This window comes from Aotus nancymaae, unplaced genomic scaffold (assembly GCF_030222135.1).
Source record: "Aotus nancymaae isolate 86718 unplaced genomic scaffold, 86718_ANA_hifiasm-v0.15.2.pri h1tg000016l, whole genome shotgun sequence".
NCBI lineage: Eukaryota > Metazoa > Chordata > Mammalia > Primates > Aotidae > Aotus > Aotus nancymaae.
The window spans coordinates 64,765,404-64,788,064 of NW_026988428.1; the positions used below are offsets into that span (position 1 = coordinate 64,765,404).

At 39.3% G+C, this 22,661-nt stretch overlaps 1 protein-coding gene and 2 pseudogenes across 2 annotated transcripts in view; 1 reads left to right on the forward strand and 2 right to left on the reverse strand.

Moving 5' to 3' along the window:
* Positions 1–9,121, forward strand: part of CD163 (CD163 molecule) — a 39,155-nt gene extending 30,034 nt beyond the window's left edge. The window contains exons 16-17 of one of the 2 annotated variants that reach the window (XM_012474804.3): positions 43–179; positions 8,901–9,121. In XM_012474804.3, coding sequence (XP_012330227.1) covers positions 43–170 — 128 coding nt within the window. In that variant the 3' untranslated portion in view covers positions 171–179; positions 8,901–9,121. The remainder of the gene's footprint in view (positions 1–42; positions 180–8,900) is intronic. The other variant, XM_012474803.3, reaches the window with a different exon arrangement.
* Positions 9,122–13,363: 4,242 nt separating this feature from the next.
* LOC105732620 (inositol monophosphatase 1-like) lies at positions 13,364–14,210 on the reverse strand (annotated as a pseudogene).
* A 240-nt stretch (positions 14,211–14,450) lies between these two features.
* On the reverse strand, positions 14,451–16,190 carry LOC105732619 (brain-specific angiogenesis inhibitor 1-associated protein 2-like protein 1; annotated as a pseudogene).
* Between the last annotated feature and the right edge of the window lie 6,471 nt (positions 16,191–22,661).

Consider the following 22,661-nt stretch of genomic DNA (forward strand, 5'->3'; position numbering starts at 1 on the left):
GAGGTCTGGTTTATTTCCCAGTGATTATTTTCTTCCTTTCAGAAAATTCCAATGAGTCAGCTGATTTCAATGCTGCTGAACTAATTTCTGTGTCTAAATTTCTTCCTATTTCTGGAATGAAAAAGAAGGCCATTCTGAGGCACACTGAAAAGGAAAATGGGAATTTGTAACCCAGTGAGGTGAGTGATGAGAATTTATTAGTCATTGTTCAAAACAGCTACATTTCTTTTGAGGACTGAAAGCTCCTCTGGCTTTAGAAAGAAAGAATGTATGTATATATATTTTATATGCTTATGTGTATATGTTTGTATATGTATATATCTATATTGAGAATATGTAAAAGCTTATTATAAAATGACTCATTCATCTCTTAATTATACACACATATATAGTAAGCAATAATAACACATCCATAGAGCTAAGGAGAAACTGAGTAAACAAATATAAATAAGTCTTTTGAAGACATTGCAGGTATCATTTAAGGAAAAAGATAAGACATACTATTCATCTGCATTGTATAATACATGCTATGGCAATGATTATTCAAGACACTATAAGAATACAGAAAGTTTGCCTAAGAAAATTTGGGGTTGCTGTAAGATGATGTGATGTTTAAGATAAACTTTAAAAATGACTGAAAAATAGACAATTCCAAAGAAAGGGCACAGTATGTGCAAACTAGAGGCAGAAAAAAGAACCATGCCTTTAGGGAACGATAAGAAGTTTTTTATTCAAGAACATATATTGAACATATTTATGGTAACAAGTAGTACCTTGAGCACTCAAGAGACAGAGATAAAAGATACTATCGGCAAAGACATGATTGTTTAATAAAAGATATTGTAGTCTATAGGTGGTAATGTGAAGAGGTCATGTGGAGAGAAATAGGTGGTGAGAAGCTAAGCTGAAAAGGCTGCATAGAGCCCTATAATGAATGGTCTTGCCTGCTATATTTTATGTTCATATTTCATTTTGGGGTCTGTTGAGGAGGTGGTGAAGAGCTTTAAAAGTTTCAGATGAGACAAGATGATTAGATTTGCATTTTACAACTTGCTTTCATGAGAAAAACATAAAAGAGAAAAAATTTAAAATGTGAACAAGATGTATAGTTAAGCTATACATCAAAAGAAAAAGATTGTGAAATGAGTTACTGGATACATTTTCTGTTTTTAAAATGACAATTTGGGGACAACTACATCTAGAAATAAAATGCAGAAAAAGTATTTCTTATAGAAATATTATTTATGGCATATAAGAAATATAGATGAGACAAAGGATAAGAGTCGGAACTCAAAGTACACAAAATGTAAATTGTGAACATCTATAAAATGCAGAGCTAATTTTACATATTCCATACACACACACGTATACATGGAGTTCTTATAAATTGTACAGAGCACAAAAGGGTTAATATACGTGAATGTAAATTGTGTGTATGTATGTGTATGTGTAACATCCAATGGATAATTGGGCAAAGCTATGAAAAGACAATTTGCACAAAATGAATTTCAAATGACAGATATTTTTGTGTGTCTGGAGGACTGAAATTATAATTAACAATGAGGTATCACTTTATACAAATCAGACTAACAAAAATATAAAATACCATTAATATTGATTACTGGTGGGAATACAGAGAAAAAGTCCATTTCAAACCCTGCTCTGGGAAGTGTGAGATATGGTAACCTTTGGAGAAAGCAATCTGGCAAGAAAGGGAGAGTTGAAAGCAGGGAAATAGGAGACATGTCTTGGCAGGTCCCACCCCCACAAAGTCCAGCAAACGGAAGCCCTCTTGCCAGAGTTTTGCAGCCAGCACATCAGTTTGAACTCCAGCCAGGAAGATGGAGCTTGGTGGGAGGTATGACGCCCGCCATTGGGAAGGCGGATCTAACCTCACCAGTGTAAACAAAACCCAGAGGAAGACTACCCAGCAGCCGGGCTGAGCCAGAGGCAGCCCAGCAGTGCCTCTGCAGACAGCCTTATCAAGCGGCTTCCAGGCAACTGCATAACCAAAAAACCGCCTCATACAGGAAAAATTATTTCCAAATCTTCACAGATCCTTTGACCCAACAATTCTATCCCTGAGAATTTCTTCCAATACCAATAAAGTCACTAGTATGTAATGACAAATACACAAAGATTCCTTTTTGCAATGTTGTTGATAGTGGCAAAAAACTAGAAACATAGTGATTGTTGATTGATGGAGTAGTGGCTGGAAAAATTATGATTTATCCAATCAAAAAAGGAAAAATCACCTATGAAATATGACAACATGATTCTATTTATACGTTGGCTATAATTAACTATAATGTTTACATCTATAAAATTACGCATATGTGCATAAAGAAGCTAAATATTCTAGCAGTGTTGTAAAGTGAGAACTATGAATGCTTTGATTTATAATCCGAAGCATATGAATGTTTTCTGATGTGATAAATAATAATCAAACTACTTTTTCCTTAAAGAGTAATCACTGCTTAATAACTGCTTCAGAATCACGAGGGTGATTTTGAAAATAATGTTTCTTTTTTTAAAAAATTTTACTTTAAGTTATGGGATACATGTGCAGAACATGCAGGTTTGTTTCATGTGGTTTGCTGCACCTATCAATACGTCATCTGGGTTTTTAGCCCCACATGCATTAGGTATTTGTCCTAATGCTTTCCCCGCCTTTACCACCCACCCCCTCACAGGGCCTGGTGTGTGATATCCCCTTCCCTGTGTCCATGTGTTCTCTTTGTTCAACTCCCACTTATGAGTGAGAATATGCAGTGTTTGGTTTTCTGTTCTAGTGTTAGTTTGCTGAGAATGATGGTTTCCAGCTTCATCCATGTCCCTTCAAAGGACACGAACTCATCCTTTTTTATGGCTGCATAGTATTCTATGGTGTATATGTGCCACATTTTCTTTATCCAGTCTATTTTTGATGGGCATTTAAGTTGGTTCCATGTCTTTGCTATTGTAAATAGTGCTGCAATAAACATATGTGTGCATGTGTCTTTATCATAGAATTATTTATAATTCTTTGGGTATATACCCAGTAATGGGATTGCTGGGCCAAATGGTATTTCTGGTTCTAGGTCCTTGAGGAATTGCTATGTCTTCTCAATGGCTGAACTAATTTACACTGCCACCAACACTGTAAAAGCATTCCTATTTCTCCATATCCTATTCAGCAACTGCGGTTTCCTGACTTTTTAATGATCGCCATTCTAACTAGCATGAGATGGTATCTCATTGTGGTTTGACGTGCATTTCTCTAATGATCAGTTATGATGAACTTTTTTTCATATGTTTGTTGGCAACATAAATGCCTTTTTTTGAGACGTGTCTGTTCATATTCCCACTTTTTGATGGGATTTTTTTTTCTTATAAATTTGTTTAAGTTCCTTGTAGATTCTGGATGCTAGACTTGTTAGATGCGTAGATTGCAAAATTTTTCTCGCATTCTGTAGGTTGCCTGTTCACTCTGATGATAGTTTCTTTTGCTGTGTAGAAGCTCTTTAGGTTAATTAGGTCCCATTTGTCAAATGTTGCTTTTGTTGCAATTGCTTTCAGTGTTTTAGTCTTGAAGTCTTTGCCCATGCCTATGTACTGAATGGTATTGTCTAGATTTTCTTCTGGCATTTTTGTAGTTTTAGGTGTTATGTTTGAATTTTTAATGCATCTTGAGTTAGTTTTTGTATAAGGTGTCAGGAAGGGGTCCAGTTTGTTTTCTGTATATGGCTAGCCAATCTTCCCAGCATCATTTATTAAATAGGGAATCTTTTCCCCATTGTTTGTTTTTGTCAGGTTTATTGAAGACCAGATAGTTGTAGATGTGTGGTGTTATTTATGAGGCCCCTGTCTGTTCCATTGGTCTATATCTGTTTGGGTACCAATACCATGCTGTTTTGGTTACTGTAGCCTTGTAGTATAGTTTGAAGTCAGGTAGCATGATGCCTCCAGCTTTGTACTTTTTGCTTAGGATCATCTTGGCTATACAGTCTCTTTTTTGGTTTCATATGAAATTTAAAGTAGTTTTTTCTAATTCTGTGAAGAAAGTCAATGGTAGCTTGATGGGGATAGCATTGAATCGATAAATAATTTTGGGCAAAATGGCCATTTTAACAATATTGACTCTTTTTAACTATAAGTATGGAATGTTTTTTCATTTGTTTGTGTCCTCATTTATTTCCTTGAGCACTGGTTTGTAGTTCTCCTTGAAGAGGTCCTTTATATCCCTTGTAAGTTGTATTCCTAGGTATATTATTCTCTTTGTAGCAATTGTGAATGGGAGTTCACTCATGATTTGGCTCTCTTTAAGTCTGTTATTGGTGTATAGGAATGCTTGTGATTTCTGCACATTGATTTTGTATCCTGAGACTTTGCTGAAGTTGCTTATCAGCTTAAGGAGATTTTGGGCTGAGACAATGGGGTTTTCTAAATATACAAGCATGGTTTCCATAAACAGATAATTTGAGTTCCCCTTTTTCTTTCTGAATACCCTTTATTTCCTTCTCTTGCCTGATTGCCCCGGCCAAAACTTCCAATATACTCTGTTGAATAGGAGTGGTGAGAGAGGGCATCCTTGTCTTGTGCCAGTTTTCATATGTTTGTTGCTTCCAACTTTTGCCCATTCAATATGATATTGGCCATGGGTTTGTCATAAATAGCTTTTATTATTTTGAGATATGTTCCATCAATACCTAGTTTATTGAGAGTTTTTAGCATGAAAAGGTGTTGAATTTTATCGAAGGCCTTTTCTGTATCTATTAAGATAAACATGTCATTTTGGTCTGTGGTTCTGTTTATATGATGGATTACATTTATTGATTTTTGTATTTTGAACCAGCCTTGCATCCCAGGGATGAAACCAACTTGATCATGGTAGATGTGCTTGATCATTTTTGATGTGCTGCTGGATTCAGTTTGCAAGTATTTTATTAAGGATTTTCCCATCAATGTTCATTAGAGATATTGGCCTGAAATTTCCTTTTTTTGTGTGTGTCTCTTCCAGGTTTTGGTATCAGGATGATGCTGGCCTCATAACATGAGTCAGGGAGAAGTGCCTCCCTTTCTAATTTGGAAATAGTTTCAGAAGGAATGGTATTAGCTTTTCTTTGTACCTCTGGCAAAATTTGGCTGTGAATTCATCTGGTCCTGGGCTTTTTTTTGTTTGTTTTGGATGGTAGGCTATTAATTACTTCCTCAATTTCATAACTTGTTATTGTTCTATTCAGAGATTCGACTTCTTCCTGGTTTAGTCTTGGGAGGGTGTATGTGTTGAGGAATTTATCTACTTCTTCTAGATTTTCTAGCTTATTTGTGTAGATGTGTTTATAGTATTCTCTGATGGTAGTTTGTAATTCTGTGGGATCAGTGGTGATATCCCCTTTATCAATTTTTATTGTATCTATTTCATTATTCTCTCTTCTATTCTTTATTAGTCTGGCTAGCAGTCTATTTTGTCTTTTCAAAAAACCAGGTCCTGGATTGATTGATTTTTTGAAGGTTTTTTTCCTGTCTCTATCTAATTCAGTTCTGCTGATCTTAGTTATTTCTTGTCTTCTGCCAGCTTTTGAATTTGTTTGCTCTTGCTTCTCTAGTTCTTTTAATTGTGATATTAGGATGTTGATTTTAGATATTTCCTGCTTTCTGATGTGTGCATTTAGTTCTATAAATTTCCCTCTTAACACTGCTTTAGCTGTGTCCCAGAGATTCTGGTATGTTGTGTCTTTGTTCTTATTGGTTTCAAAGAACTTCATTATTTCTGCCTTAATTTTGTTATTTACCCAGTAGTCATTCAGGAGCAGGTTGTTCAGGTTCCATGCAGTTGTGTGGTTTTGAGTGAGTTTCTTTTTTTTCTTTGTGTGTGTGTGTGTGTGTGTTTGTTGTTGTTGTTGAGTGAGTTTCTAATTTGATGGCACTGTGGTCTGAGAGACTTTGTTGTGCTTTCCATTCTTTCGCATTTGCTGAGGAGTGTTTTACTTCCGATTATGAGGTCGATTTTAGAAAAAGTGCTATGTGGTGCTGAGAAGAATGTATATTCTGTTGATTTGGGGTGGAGAGTTTTGTAGATGTCTATTAGGTCCATTTGGTCCAGAGCTGAGTTCAAGTCCTGAATATCCTTGTTAATTTTCTGCCTCATTGATCCATCTGATATTGACAAGGGGGTATTGAAGTTTCCCACTATTATTGTGTGGTAGTCTAAGTCTTTTTGTAGGTCTCTAAGATCTTGTTTTATGAACTGGGCGCTCTTGTATTGGGTGCATATATATTGAGGATAGTTATTTCTTCTTGTTGTGTTGATCCCTTTACCATTATGTAATGCCCTTCTTTGTCTTTTTTTCATCTTTGTTGATTTAAAGTCTGTTTTATTAGAGACTAGGATTGCAACCTCTGCTTTTTTTTTTTTTTTTTTGCTTTCCATTTGCTTGTTAAGTCTCCATCCGTTTATTTTGAGCTTATGGGTGTTTTTGCACGTGATATGGGTCTCCTGAATACAGCACACTGATGAGTCTTGACTCTTTATCCAATTTGCCAGTCTGTATCTTTTAATTGGGGGCATTTAGCCCATTTACATTTAAAGTTAATATTGTTATGTGTGAATCTGATCCTGTCATCAAGATGCTAGCTGGTTATTTTGCACATTAGTTGATGCAGTTTCTTCATAGTGTCATTGGCCTTTATATTTTGGTTTGTTCTTGCAGTGACTGGTCCTGGTTTTTCCTTTCCATATCCAGTGCTTCCTTCAGGAGCTCTTGTAAGGCAGGCCTGGTGGCGACAAAATCCCTCAGCATTTGCTTGTCTGTACAGGATCGTATTTCTCCTTTGCTTATGAAGCTTAGTCTGGCTGGATATGAAACTTTGGATTGAAAATTTTTTCTTTGAGAATGTTGAATATTGGCCCCCACTCTCATCTGGCTTGTATGGTGTCTGCAGAAAGATTTGCTGTTAGTCTGATGGGCTTCCCTTTGTAGGTAACCTGACCTTTCTCTCTGGCTGCCCTTAACATTTTTTCCTTCATTTCAACCTTGGTGAATCTGACTATTATGTGCCTTGGGGTTGCTCTTCTTGAGGAGTATCTTTGTGGTGTTCTCTGTATTTGAATGTTGGCCTGTCTTGCTAGTTTGGAGAAAGTCTTCTGGATAATATCCTGAAGTGTGTTTTCCAAATTCGTTCTATTCTCCGTGTCACTTTTAGGTACACCAATCAATCATAGGTTTAGTCTTTTCACATAGTCCCACATTTCTTGGAGACTTTGTTTGTTCGTTTTCATTCTTTTTTCTCTGATCTTGTCTTCATGCCTTTTTTCAGTAAGTTGTTCTTCAATCTCTAATATTCTTTCTTCCACTTGATTGATTCGGCTATTGATACTTGTGTATGATTCAGAAAGTTCTCATGCTGTGTTTTTCAGCTCCATCAGGTCATTTAGTTTCTTCTGTAAACTGGTTATTCTAGTTAGCAGTTCCTGTAACCTTTTTCAAAGTTCTTAGCTTCCTTGCATTGGGTTAGAAAGTGCTCCTTTAGCTTGGAGGAGTTTGTTATTACCCATGTTCTGAAGTCTACTTCTGTCAATTCATCAAACTCATTTTCTGCACAGTTTCATGCCCTTGCTGGAGAGGAGTTGTGATCATTTGGAAGAAGAGCCATTCTGGTTTTTGGAATTGTTAGCACTTATGCACGGTTTTTTTCTGTCTTCATGGATTTATCTACCTTTGATGTTTGAGGTGATGACCTTTGGTCGGGGTTTTTGTCTGGCATTTCTTTTTGTTGATGTTGATGTTATTGCTTTTTTGTTAGTTTTCCTTCTAACAGTCAAGCCTCTCTGCAGCAGGTCTGCTGCAGTTTGCTGGTGGTCCACTCCAGACTCTATTTGCCTAGGTGTCACCAGCGGAGGCTGCAGAACAGCAAAGATTTCAGCCTGTTCCTTCCTGTGGAAGCTTCATCCCAAAGGGGTACTGGCCTGATGCCAGTCAGAGCTCTACTATATGAGGTGTCTGTTAATCCCTGTTGGGAGGTCTCTCCCAGTCTGGAGCCATGGGGGTCAGGGATCCACTTGAGGAGGCAGTCTTTCCCTAGCAGAGCTCCAGTGCTGTGCTGGGACAATTCTCTGTCAGGACCCCCTGCTCTCCTCAGAGCCAGCAGATGGGAACATTTAAGTTTGCTGAAGTTGCGCCCATAGCTACCCCTTCCCTCAGGTTCTCTGTCCCAGGGAGATGGGAATTTTATCTATAACCTTCTGACTGGGGCTGATGCCTTTCTTTCAGAGATGCCCTGCCCAGTGAATAGGAATCTAGAGAAGCAGTCTGGCCACAGCCGCTTTGCCGTGCTGTGGTGAGGTCTGCCCAGACTGAGCTTCCTGGCCTCCTTAGCACTGTCAGGCAAAAACCACCTACTCAAGTCTCAGTAATGGCAGACATCCCTCCCCGACCAAGCTTGATCGTCCGAGGTTGACTTTAGACAACTATGCTAGCAGAGTTTCAAGCCAGTGGCTCATAGCTTGCTGTGCTCAGTGGGAGTGGGACCCGCTGAGTAAGACCACTTGGCTCCCTGGCTTTAGCCCCCTTTACAGGGGAGTGAATGGTTCTGTCTGCCTGGGGTTCCAGGCACCACTCAGTTGGAAATGCAGAAATCACCCACCTTTTGCTTTGATCTCACTGGGAGCTGCAGACTGGAGCTGTTTCTATTCAGCCATCTTGCCATCTCCTAAAAATGACATTTGTTAATTCCTCTGTATTTCCATGGAATAAAAGTAATTCTTATGCACACGGAAGTTAAAAAAATAGCATTTAAGGTTTCTTATCAGGAAAGTAGTATAATTTTTAACATAAGTGAGTCTGTCTCTGTGTTATAATGTAATGAATTCTTATATTCATATGAAGAGGAAAATGACATTTTTCTATTTATGGTTTTAGTTCAGCCTTGAAGATACCTTGATGAAGACCTGGACTATTGAATGGAGCAGAAATTCACCTCCCTCACTGACTATTACAGTTGCATTTCTATGGGTTCTTCTTCTCCTAGTGTTCCTAAGACTGCTGCTGAATTTATGAAAGTTAAGTTTGTGAATGTGACTACTTAACGGTGTATATGAGACTTTCAAGGGAATTAAATAAATAATTAAGAATATTACTGATTTGAGTATGTGTTAACTGTTTTTTCTTGATTTTATTAATTTTTAATAGAATCCTAATTTTTTCTAGACATATACTTATTATAGTATACTATAATGTCTTTTATTTGACAGTGTTTCAATCTGCATATAGAGTACTATATATTTTTTCTTATTTGGTTTGAATAATGTAAAACCTAAAACTTAAAAAAAAACCCTGGAAGATAACCTAGGTAATACAATTTGGGACATGGGCAGGGCAAAGATTTTATGATGAAGAAGCCAAAAACAATTGCAATACAAACAAAAATTGACAAATTGGATGTCACTAAAGAGCTTCTTCTCAGCAAAATAAACTATCAAGACAGTAAACAGACAACCTACAGAATGTGAGAAAATGTTTGCAAACTATGCATCTAACAAAGGTGTAATATCCAGCCTCTGTAAGAAACTTAAATTTACCAGAAGAAAACAACCCCATTAAAGAATGGTCAAAGGACAAGAACAAACACTTTTCAACAGAAGACATGCATGCTGCCAACATGCATATGAAAAAACTCGGTATCACTAATTGTTAGAGAAGCACAAATTAAAACCACAATGAGATACTATGTCACACCAGTCAAAACGATTATTAAAAAGTCAAAAAAGTAACAGATACTGGCAGGATTGTGGAGAGAAAAGAATGCTGTTGGTGGGAGTGTAAATTAGTTCAACCATTGTGGAAGACAATGTGGCGATTCCTCAAAGACCTTAAAGACAGAAATACCATTGGACGCAGCAATGCCATTACTGTATAAGGAATATAAGTCATTCTGTTATAAAGACACATGCACGTGTGTGTTCATTGCACACTATTCCCAATAGCAAAGACATGGAATCAACCTAAATGCCCATCAATGGAAGACTAGATAAAGAAAATGTGATATATATACACCAAGGAATTCTATGCAGTGAGACTATGTCCTTTGTAGGAACAGGGACGGAGCTGGAGGCCATTATCCTTAGCAAACTAAGGCAGGAACAGAAAACCAAATGCCATATGTTCTCACTTATAAGTGGGAGCTAAATGATGAGAACACGTGGACACATAGAGGGGAACAAAAGACACTGGGTTTTTTGGAAGGTGAAAGGTGGGAGGAAGGAGAGGATCAGGAAAAATAACTAATGGGTACTAGGCTTAATAACCGGGTGATGAAATAAGCTGTACAACAATCCCCCAGGACACAGGTTTATCAGTGTAACAAACCTGCATGCGTAACTCTAAACTTAAAAGCTAAACAACAACAAAAAAAGAGAATTCAAAGGGGATTGAGTGTTGTTACCTAAACCTGTGGTCATGGCAGCCTCTCAGCACTAGGGGGCACCATAAGCCCCAGAATGCTATAATTTGAAACAGCCTCACTCTATTGCCCAGGCTGGAGTGCAATGACGTGATCTCAGCTCACTGCAACCTCCGCCTCCTGGGTTCAAGCAATTCTCCTGCCTCAGCCTCTCGAGTAGCTGGGATTATAGGTGTATGCCACCATGCCGGGCTAATTTTTGTATTTTTAGTGGAGACAGGATTTCACCATGTTGGTCAGGCTGGTCTTGAACTCCTGACCTCAGGTGATCTGCCTGCCTCGGCCTCCCAAAGTGCTAGGATTACAGGAGTAAGTCATCACGTCCAGCCAGAACACTATGATTTTTGCAGACTCAGATACACAGCCTTGGTGGACTTGGGGAAGATAAAAGAGAGTTCCCTGGGTTCTGAGGTGGAGTCTCTTGCTCTCTTCTTTGGTTTCTCCCAAGCAGGAGTCTCTTTCTATGCTGGGCTGCCTGGAGATGTGGGAGGTGTCATTCAGGCACTCTCATGGCCACCACAGCTGGCATCACACTGAGTCACACCTGAGGCCAACGACCTCCTAGACCAACACAGTACTTGGGCTCACCGAGTAGTGTCTGCAGTTGGTCTGCAGACACTACTACCTGGTTACCACCGATGTTTACTTAAGACCCAAGGCTACTTTAGTCAGCAGGTGGGGAATTCTGCTATGGCCGGGTCTGTCCCATCAGAACAGTGGATTCCCTTTTGGCATGGGTGGGCCTAGAAATGCTATTCAGTAGGAAAGGCTTGGAAGTGAGGTCCTCAAGAATCTGCCTGGTGCTTTATTTTACTGTGGCTCAACAGGTACCTGAGTTGCCAAAGTACTCCATATTCCTCCGTCTTCTTTCCCCAAGTGGAAGGGGTTTCTCCACATACTCCTCTGTCTGGAGTTGAGTTGAGAGGCGATGTAGGCACTCCCATGGCCACCGCAGCTGGTGTCACATTGGGTCATATTCCAAGCCCACTGCCTCCAAGACCAGTGCAGCACCAAGGTTTGCCCAAAGACTGCAGTCACTGTGGGCTAACTGCCGCCTGAATTTATTAAAGGCCCCAGGCCATTGTAGTCAGGCTGTGGTGAAGCTGGCTGGAACTCAGTTTCCTTCCTTTGGGATGAAGGAGTCCCCTCTGGCCCAGTGCTGGTCTAAATGGGCACTGGCAGAATGCTCTCTGATGTTGAGTTCCACTGTGACAGGATGGCACTGAGCTCCAGTGCGAAGTCTCACACTAACTTCACGCTCCTTCCCCTAAATACACAGATTCTCTCTCCATGCTGTGTTGCCTGAGGCTGGGGGTGGGCAGTGTAAACAATGCAAGACTGTCCTTCCTACTTTCTTCAGTGTCTCTTTCCTTGATTTTTTTTTTTTTTTAATTTTTTAATCCCTTATTCTGGCTTTATTAAGGGAAAAAATTTATTTAAAAATACAGTAAAGATTGAAACCATGTTCACTGCTTCTTGAACAGAATAAGAAGAAAATATTTTAAATGATTGAGTTGGTCATTAGACTATTACTCATTTATCTTTTTTTAAAAGTGTTATTCATGATCATTTTAATTAAAATAATTGCCAAAAACGTGTCCTAGAATAATACAGTATCAGACGTTTTAAGTGCTGTGATCAACAGTACAAAATAATAGCATTCAAACCTTGGTATCACACATATTTATTAGATATACACAACAATAAAATCACCCCCTACCTTGAAAACTTTATAGAAGCACTTTTCATTTTACAGCACAAAGCTCATTTGAACCTACAATAAGTCTAGTACTCTGTTCACATGCCAAGGGATAAGGCTGAACAATAAATTAACACTTTTAAAATGTCTACGAACTAGTACAATTTTCTTTTTGAGTTCTGCAGGGCAACGACCACTAAGAAATATTTTTAAAGGCCGAAGAGAATCCAGCAGCAATGAAGTGAATTAAATAAAGAGACTAAGAGAAAAATAAATAGTTCAATATTAACAATACAGTATATTTGCCAGCACAGTCAAATCAGTGTAAACACCTTGAAAACATGAATACTGGATTTAGTAAAACGTTATATTGTATCTAATTATGTCAGATATCTGATGAGAGTGCTTTTTATTATAGAAATAGTTTCTTCTCTTTTACGCAGGACTTTAAAGCAAATCCAAATAGACAACTTAACTGTTTTGGAAAATGTATTCACTGCATAAATGCCCACAATAAGCAATGCTATCTGGCTGTATGGTAATGTGAAATGGCATGGTAATGTAAAATATAAAAAATTTAACTAGATAACTTTTACTTCAAGCCTGGAGCAAAAATACAGAATGCTGAACTCATTACTTTATGTATCTATTATAACTAGGAATTACTACCTTAAAAATATTCATTCGTACAATGTTTTAGTTGCCTAGATATGTATGTAATGGGCCAGGTGTTATATGAACCCTGAAGAATAAAACAAAAAAAGTTCTCTGCAAAGAGAAAAATGTTGGCCTAGGAAGTATTCAGCATATCCTCACAAATTTAATTATATACGGTTTTGAAAACTAAAGAGAAATTTTTTTCCAAACAGGTAACTTTCTAAGTGGGTGTCTCTGCACCTATATAGTAAGTCAAAATTTCAGGGGACCATAGATATTTAGAAACACCAAATTGACTATTTCAGCTGATGTTATACTTATCAACTGTACTTCCTGGGTATGTTCCCTAAAGTACATTCTAACATACACATTTTTTTAAATCAATGAAACAAACATTATGTCAATTCTTACAAACCTAGTCATAGTAAAATATGGAACAAGTTCCAAATTTTTAACCTGGACAAAGAGAATTTAAACCAAGCATTATCATACTCTTGAAACACATATCCATCGGTGAGTCATCAAATCTGGGGAAAAGCATCTGCCTTGACTATGAGGCGGCTGTAATTAATCTTCATCGTCTCATTGCAAAGGTACTACCTGCATATTCTTTCTGTTAATATTCTATTATTTGCAGCAATTACTTTTCGTGACGTCAGATCAAATGGTCCACCTGTAACATCCATCAGCACACCACCAGCTTCAGTAACAATAATACCAGCTCCTGCAACATCCCAGCAGTGAATTCCCATTTCATAATATGCATCTGCTCCTCCAGTTGCCACAAGGCACATATTAACAGCTGCTGTTCCAACACTCCGGATCCCATGAACAGGAATGCGAAAAAGCTTTTCCAAATTAGAAAGAACAATTCTTACAGTCTCTGGTGTTCTGGAAGAGCCCAACTCAGTCACCAAGAGTGATTTGGTAATAGCTTCTTGTTGTGAAACCTGTAGTTTTTGGCCATTACGAAAGGCACCTTTTCCTTTTCTGGCAGTGTACATCTTATCTTCCACACAACTGTATACAATTCCAAATTCTATCTTTTTATTTACAGCAAAGCCAATTGAAGCAGCTACAAAAGGAAATCTATGTATAAAGTTAGTTGTTCCATCAATAGGGTCAATGATCCATGTGGGGTTGTCAGTTAAGACACTTTTTTCACCGGCTGCCACAGACTCCTCACCAATGAAACTGTGAGATGGATACTTTTCTTTTATGGAAGAGATAAGCATGTTTTCAACTTTTCGGTCTGTAGCAGTTACCAAATCAACTGGAGAACTTTACAGCATAACATTCATTTCATTTTTTTGAGCATCACAAACTACCTCTCCAGCTCGTCTTGCTAGAGTTACTGCATAATCCATGCATTCCTGCCAAGGATCGGCCATCTTCTGAAATATTTAAGAAATACCTTGAGTCAGAGGGCGTCCTGCTAGCTCTGTGCCTGTGGTTATCACGCTCTACTCATTTATCTTAAAGGCAGGAACGTGTCAACCCAACTATGTGATACAGAAGCATGATTTGCTTAGGCAGGCGACATTGGAGTCAGGCTCCTCTGCTGAAGCTTCCCGACAGCACGAGGCAGACAGGACGCGCCCATCATTCCGAAAGGGAGTAGAGGAGAGGCCCAGGAGAGTCCTTGGCTGTCTTCTCATCGAATGATGGGTGCTGAGCGATCATTCGTCACGGTCGGGCGGAGCTTCATAGTGGCAAAGGGGTTTTCTCCGCTGAGAAAAGGTGGCTTCGCAGTCCCGTTGGCATCGTTGGGAGCCACGGTCTCTGGCTTGGACGCCGGAGACCTGAAGGTGAATGTAGTTCTGGCCGCGTCTGCCCTCTTGTCGGCAGCTGCCCCCATGGACAAGCATTCCAGGTAGTCGGGTGCGGGGATGACAACACTGCTGCTCTCAGACAAGTTCATGGTGCCGATGCTTCTCACGGGCGCGGGGCTTGGCGTGGGCACAGTCACTGCTTCCGTCTCATTTTCTCCTAGCAACTTCGCGTATGATGACGGGAACCAGGCCCTCGCGTTGGACGTGTCATGTTCTCCGTACAGCCAGCCATCCTCCTCCTCGGGGATGAGCAGCGTGGTGACGTCTCCCTGTGCAAAGCTGAGTAAGGTCTTGCTGGCACCAGCAGTGTGCGGGAGGATGGTCTTCACTTTCTGCTTTTTCATCATGTTCAGTCCAGTTGCAACCGAAACTGATCGTTGTAAACTGGGATCTTCGGAAGTATCTGTTGCAATATTTATCCTTTCTGATTTTGGTGCGGCCGTTGCTGGGTTATTAAACATATCGATCAAAGGACTGGTATACGCTCGGCCTGAAGGAGCGGGGGACATCTTTGGTGAGCATTTAGAAAGGTGTTGTAATCTTTCCTAACCACATTGCTTCTCTCGATCATGAGCGAAGGCTGAGGTGTCCTGGACACGGGGGTACAGGCTGGGGTCTTCATTTCTTCGATCACATTCATGATTTTCTCTGGCACTTTGATGGCGTCAACGCAGGTCTCCTGCCACCGAGGCAGCTTGGAATTCAGTAGTTCTGCAGACTGTAAGTGATAATAATGTATGTGGTTTGCAAAACTGCAGTGCTTCTCAACCAGAAAGCAGAAGCGCCTCTTCTCTTCAAGCAGAGCTTCTTTGCAACTATCTGCAATAAATTTCTGGATTTCACTCTGACGAGAAGTAACGGTCTCCACCTACTCGATTTCTTTGTGTTCATATTTGAGTGCGTTTCTTCCTCCTTGGCTTTTCCTTCTGATCTTCTTCAACTCAGCTTGGGATTTCTCCAAAGACTCTGATTTATTCTTGTGTTCTGTTTGGTATCTTTTTAGAGTTGCATTCATATATTTCACGTCAAGTTCTATCTTCCTCTCCAGCTCATGAATTATCTCTTTGTGGAATTTTTAAAATTTTTCATCAAGACCCTCGTTGAGTTTCTTGTGGGTGCTTGAAATCTCTATGAGGACATGGCCCAGTTCAGTCGACACGGGGGACCCGGTGGCAATCTCACGAATCTTGGCCACTCCGTCATAGTAGGCTTTTCCTGCCAGAATCATAGCATTTACGGCTTTCTCATAATTTTTCCCTAGGTTTATCAAATTTCGAAGCCCAGGATTGAACTGTTCCATAACATTCTGGCGATCCTAATTACAGGGGAGTTTCTCCCCCACATTCTTGGGCGCTTTCTTTTCTCAGTGGAAACTGGAGCATGTGTCTTTGGTCCTGGAGGGCTTAAGTCCGGCAGCCAGGCCAGCGCGGGTCGCTGATTCCAAGAAGTTGGGAGGGGGACGTGGGCCCCACCGACGCACCACAGACCCCTCCCCAACCTAAGTGCACCGGTAGGTAGGTGCTCTCCGTGAGCCGGTTCACCTCCTCGGGCCCCTGGGACATGGCTGCGGCAGCCGGGCGGAGGAGCGAGGGCTGGAGGGCGCGGCAGGGCCTCGTGGCCGCCGGACTCCGGGCAGCGGGAGGGGCTCTGGACTTTCGGACACGCTGCTGTCGAAATGTCAAAACTTGCGGCCTGGCCGTCTGAGACGAGGAGAGAGAAGCGGCCGGACGCCTTTTTAAAATTTTTTTATTTTTTTATTGCATTTTAGGTTTGGGGGTACATGTGAAGAACATGCAAGATTGTTGCATAGGTGCACACGTGGCAGTGTGATGTGCTGCCTTCCTCCCCCTCACCTGTATCTGGCATTTATCCCCATGCTATCCCTCCCCAACTCCCCACCCCCCACTGTCCCTCCCCTAGTTCCCCCCAACAGACCCCAGTGTGTGATGCTCCCCTCCCTGTGTCCACGTGTTCTCATTGTTCAACATCCGCCTATGAGTGAGAACATGCAGTGTTTGATTTTCTGTTCTAGTGTCAGTTTGCTGAGAATGATGATTTCCAGGTTCATCCATGTTCCTACAAAGGACACAAACTCATCGTTTTTTATGGCTGCATAGTGTTCCGTGGTGTATATGTGCCACATTTTCCCTGTCCGGTCTATCATCGATGGGCATTTGGGTTGGTTCCAGGTCTTTGCTATTGTAAACAGTGCTGCAATGAACATTCATGTGTTAAAACCAGGTACCATAATCTCTCACCTGTTTGTTCTGTTTGGGCATATTTCCACTTCCAACCATTAAAGGCATTAATCCATTTTGAGTTTATTTTTGTGTATAGTGTTAGATAAGGGTCACATTTCATTATTCTTGTGGATATCCAGGTTCCCCAACAGTATTTAATACAGAGACTATTCTTTCTCCATTGTGTGTTCTTGGCATCTTTATAAAAAATGAATTGTCCTTAATGAATGGATTTATTTCTTGTCTCTCTATCCTGTTCCTCTGACCAATGTGTCTGTTTTTATGCCAGACCCACTCTGTTTTAATTACTATAGCTTTGTGATCAATTTTGAAGTCAGGTACTATGATGCCTTTAGCTTTTATATTTTTGCTCATGATTGCTTTGGCTTTGGAGGTCTTTTGGGTTCCATTCAAATTTTAGAATTGTTTCTATTTCTGTGAAATTTTGATGGGATCGCATTGAGTCTGAAGATTGCTCTGCGTAATATGGATACTTTAACAATATTAATCCTTCCAACCCATGGACACTTGATAACTCTGCATTTATTTATGTTGACTATAATTTTTCATTAATGTTATTGTTTTTCAGCGGACTTTTTTTGTTTTGTTTTGTTTTTTTTGAGACAGAGTCTTGCTCTGTCACTTAGGCTGGAGTGCAGTGGTGCAATCTCAGCTCACTGCAACCTCTGCCTCCCAGGCTCAAGCAATTCTCTTGCCTCAGCCTCTCAAACAGCCGTGATTATAGGCATGTGCCACCACACCCAGCTAATTTTTGTAATTTTAGTAGAAACAGGGTTCTACCATGTTTCCCAGGCTGGTTTTGAACTCCTGGCCTCAAGTGATCCTCCCGTCTTGGCCTCCCAAAGTGCTGAGATTACAGGTGTGAGCCACTATGCCTGGCCCTTTTAGGATGTTCTGTATGTTAGGTAATGTCATCAGCAAACAGAAACAGTTTTACTTCTTTTTCTATTTGGATGCTATTTATTTCTTTTGCCTCATTGCTCTGGCTACATTTCCACAACTATCTTGAATTAAGTGGCGAGAGTGGGCATTCTTGCATTCCCGATCTTAGAGGAAAAACTTTCAACTCTTTACCATTAAAAACATCATGATGTTATATGTAGGTTTTCATATGTGACCTCTACTGTGTTGAAGAACATTTTTCTATATCTAATTTACTAATAGTTCTCATGAAAATACATTAGATTTTGTCCATTGTTTTCACTGCACATGTTGAGATGATCATATATTTTTGCCTTTCATTCTGTTATTATTATGTATCATATTTGTTAACTTGAATATGTTCAACCATCCTTGCATTCCAGGGATAAACCCCCCTTAATCATGGTGAATAATCTGATTAATGTGTTGTTGTATTCAATGTGCTAGCATTTTGTTGAGGATATTTGCATCTATGTTCATCAGGGATATTGGCCTGTAATTTTCTTTTCCTGTAGTTTTTTTTTTTTGGCTTTGCATCAGTGTAATGCTGACATTGCAAAATGAGTTTGAAAATTTTCCCTCCACTTCCACTTTTTGGAAGAGTTTGAAGAGAACTGTATTAGTTTTCTTCTTCTTTCAATGTTTGGTAGTATTTCACCATGAAGCCCTTTGGTTCCAGAATTTTCATTGAGAGAAGATATTTTATTATTGATTCAATTTTTGTGCTCATTATTAGTCTGTTCAGTTTTTCTATTTATTCTTGATTCAGCCTTTATTGGTTGCACATTTCTAGGAATGCGTTCATTGCTAGGTCGTTCAATTTTTTGGTATGTAATTGGTTATAGTGGTACCTTATGGTCCCTAGTATTTATGGGACATCAGTTGTAATGCCTCCTTTTTCAAACCTAATTTAATTTGAGTTCTTGCTTTTCTTAGTCTAGGTAAATGTTTGTCAATGTTGTTTATTTTTTAAAAAACAAACTCTTGGAGAGAGATCCAAGATGGCTGATCACTAGCAGCTCAGGATTGTAGCTCCCAGAGAAAATGCACAGAATGAGAGGACGCCACACTTTCAGACGAATTTTTGTTACCCACGGACTGGAAGATTCTCAGTGGAGGAGGCCCACGCTTCGCCAGGGCGACTCTTGTGGCCGGCGTCGCGGTTTTGCCGGCGCCCTGGCGCAGCGGTTCTTGGTGCAGAGTAAACAGGACTGATCAATGTTTGAAGCTCCAGGAAGGCAGAGTTGCACATTTACCTGATTGAAGAAGGGACTCAAGAGGGAAGCCAGACTGGAGATTCCCGGGGCAGAAAAGCACCACGAATCTTGATGCCGCTGTTTTGGCTGGTACAGTGGGTTGCTCAGATTTTGGTGCTGGGAATCAACAAGTTGTACGTCCACTCAGAGACCTAATTTGAAAGTAGGCAATTACAAAGAGGACAGGTGGATGAACTCACAATGAAGGGAAGAAACCAGCATAAAAAGGCTGAGAATACCCAAGATCAGAATGCCTCTCCTTCTACAGGTGATCACAGTTCCTCATCAACAAGAGAACAAGGCCTATGGAGAACGAGTGCATTCCATTAACAGATTTAGGCTTCAGAAAGTGGATAATAAGGAACTTTAGTGACCTAAAAGAACATGTTCTAGCCCAATGTAAAGAAACTAAGAACCTCGAAGAAAGGTTACTCAACTCCAGCTAATCCAGAGGACACCACAAATGCATTTCTCAAGTAGAGCAACTCCAAGACACATAATCGTTAGATTCACTAGGGTTGAAATAAAGGAGAAAATTCTAAGGGCAGCTAGAGAGAAAGGTCACGTTACCCATAAAGGGAAGCCTATCAGACTCACAGCAGACCTCTCACCAGAAACCCTACAAACTAGAAGAGAGTGAAGCTCAATATTCAATATCCTCAAAGAAAAGAATTTTCAACTCAGAATCTCATATCCTGCCAAACTAAGCTTTATAAGTGAAGGAAAAAGAAAATTTTTTGCAAACAAGCAAGCACTCAGCGATTTCATCACCACCAGGCCTGCTTTACAAGAGCTTCTGAAAGAAGCACTACAAACAGACAGGAACAACCAGTATCAGTCATCCCAAAAACTTACCAAAACATAAAGAGTATCTCTATAATGAAGAATCTACATCAACTAATGGGCAAAATAGCCAGCTAGCATTAAATGAGAATATTGAACTCACAAATCCTAATATTAATTCTAAATTTAAATGGATTAAATGCCCCAATCAAAGACACAGACAGGTAAATTGAATAAAAAGTCAAAACCCATCGGTACGCTGTATCCAGATAGTTGTAACTTTCCTCTCTCACAAAATAGACTTTAATAGTAACAAAGACTAAAAGAAACAAAGAAGGACATCACATAATGGTAAAAGGATCAATGCAACAACAGGAGTTAATGATTATAAATATATATGCACCCAATACAGGAGCACCCAGATACATAAGACAAGTTCTTAATGACTTATAAAGAGATCTGGACTCCCGCGCAATAATAGCAGGAGATTTTGACATCACATTGTTAATATTCGATGGATCAATGACATAGAAAATTAATAGGGACATCTATGATTTGAACTTAGACATGGAAAAGTAAACTTTGTGAATTTTTAAAGAATTCTCCACCCCAGGTCCACAGAACATACATTTTTCTCAGTATCACGTTACACCTATTTTGAAAGTGACCACATAATTGGAAAATTGGAAGTAAATCATTCTTCAGCATTTGCATAGCATTTCACAGACTTAAATGAAATACTGGTTGGCTGTTTGTTATTTTCTTCCCTTATTCTTTCTTGTTAAGCACAATTATTGGCATAAAAGAGGTTTTTAATACCTATTTTTAGATTGCATTCCAGCCTGGGCAATAGAGCAAGAATCCTGTTCTCTCTCCTCCTTTTTCTTTCTCTTTCTTTCTTAAAAAAATAAAAAGAAGAAGAAGGGGCTTGTAAATACCACCTAACTAGGAAGAAATGGGAGAAGTCAACCTAGAAATAGGCAAGTCAGGTAGAATTCCTGTCCAATAAGTCAGGCAAATCAGAAAAAAAAAAAAATACTCTTAGTTTTTTCAATCTTTTGTTTTGCTTTTCTAGTCTCTGGTTTACTTCTGCTCTGATATTTATTATTTCCTTTTTGTACTTAGCTTTAGGGTTAGTTTGTTCTTCTTTTTCTAGTTCCTTGAGTTATAACATTAGGTTGCTTATTGGAGATTTTTTTTTAATGTAGATGTTTAATGCTGTAAACTTCCCTCATAAAACTACATTTGTTGCATCTTTATAAGCTTTGATATGTTATTTCCATTTTTCCTTTGTCTCAAAATACTTTTTCATTTACCTTTTAATTTTTTCTTTGATCCATTTGTTGTTCAGGAACATTTGATTAATTTCCATATATTTGTGATTTTTTTCAATGTTTTTGTTACTGATTTCTATTTAATAGTATTATGTTTGGAAAAGACACTTAATGTAATTTTAGTCTTCCTAAATTTGTTAAAACTTGTTTTGTGACCTAACATATGATCAATGCTGGAGAATGTTCTATGTGTGCTAGATAAAAATATTTACTCTGCTGCTGTTAGATAGAATGCTTTGTATATGTCTATTAAGTGTATTTAATCTGATGTTTCCTTATTTTTTTGTTTGAATTGCTGAAAGTTGAGTATTTAAGTCCCCTGCTATTTACTGCATTATGTTCTATTTCTCCCTTCAGGTCTATTAATATTTACTTTACATGTTTAATACATAGATTTACAATTGTTGTATCCTCTTGATGAATTGACCCCTTTAGCATTATATAATGACCTTCTTTTTTTCTCCTTTTACAGTTTTTTTTTTCTTTTTTTGAGACAGGGTTTGGCTCTGTCACCCAGGCTGGAGTGCAGTGGCGCAATCTCTGCTAACTGCAACCTCCACCTCCTGGATTCAAGCGATTCTCCTGCCTCAGCCCCCTGAGTAGCTGGGATTACAGGTACCTGCTACAGCAACCGGCTGATTTTTGTATTTTTAATAGAGACGGGGTTTTGCCATGTTGGCCAGGCTGGTCTCAAACTCCTGACCTCAGGTGACCTGCCCGCCTCAGCCTCCCAAAGTGCTGGGATTATAGGCATGAGCCACTGCATCGGCCCTTTTACAGTTTTTAATTTAAAGTTTATTTGTCTAATACAAGTATAGCCACCTCTGCTCTGTTTTAGTTTCCATTTGCATGAATTAACTTTTCCCAGCATTTCACTTTCAGTCTATGTGTGTCCCTAATGTTAAAGTGAGTCACTTGTAGTCAATGTGTAGCTGAGTCCTATTTTCTAATCTATTCAGCCACTCTGTCTTTTGATTAGATAATTTAATCCATTTACATTCAAAGTAATTATTAATAAGGTCTTATTACTGACATTTTGTTAATTATTTGCTAGTTGTTTTGTAGATCTTTCATTACTTTCTTGCTTGCTGTCTTCTTTTGTCATTAGCTGATTGTCTCTAGTGGTATGCTTTGATTTCTTACTCTTTTTAAAAATAGAGATGGGGGTCTCAGGCTGCAGTACAGTAGCTGTTCACAGGCATGATCATAGTATGCTATAGCCTCAAACTCCTAGACTCAAGTGATCCTCCTGCCTTGGCCTCCCAAGTAGCTGAAACTACAGTTATGTACCACTGCATCGGTTCTGATTTCTTACTTTTTATTTTTGGGGTATCTATTATGGGTATTTGCTTTGTAATTACCAAGAGGCTTATATAAAATGCCCAATAGTTATAATAGTCTGCCTTTAAGCTGACAACAATGCAACTTTGCATAAAAAACAAGACTTTCACTCCACTGCTCAATACGTTTTATGTTTT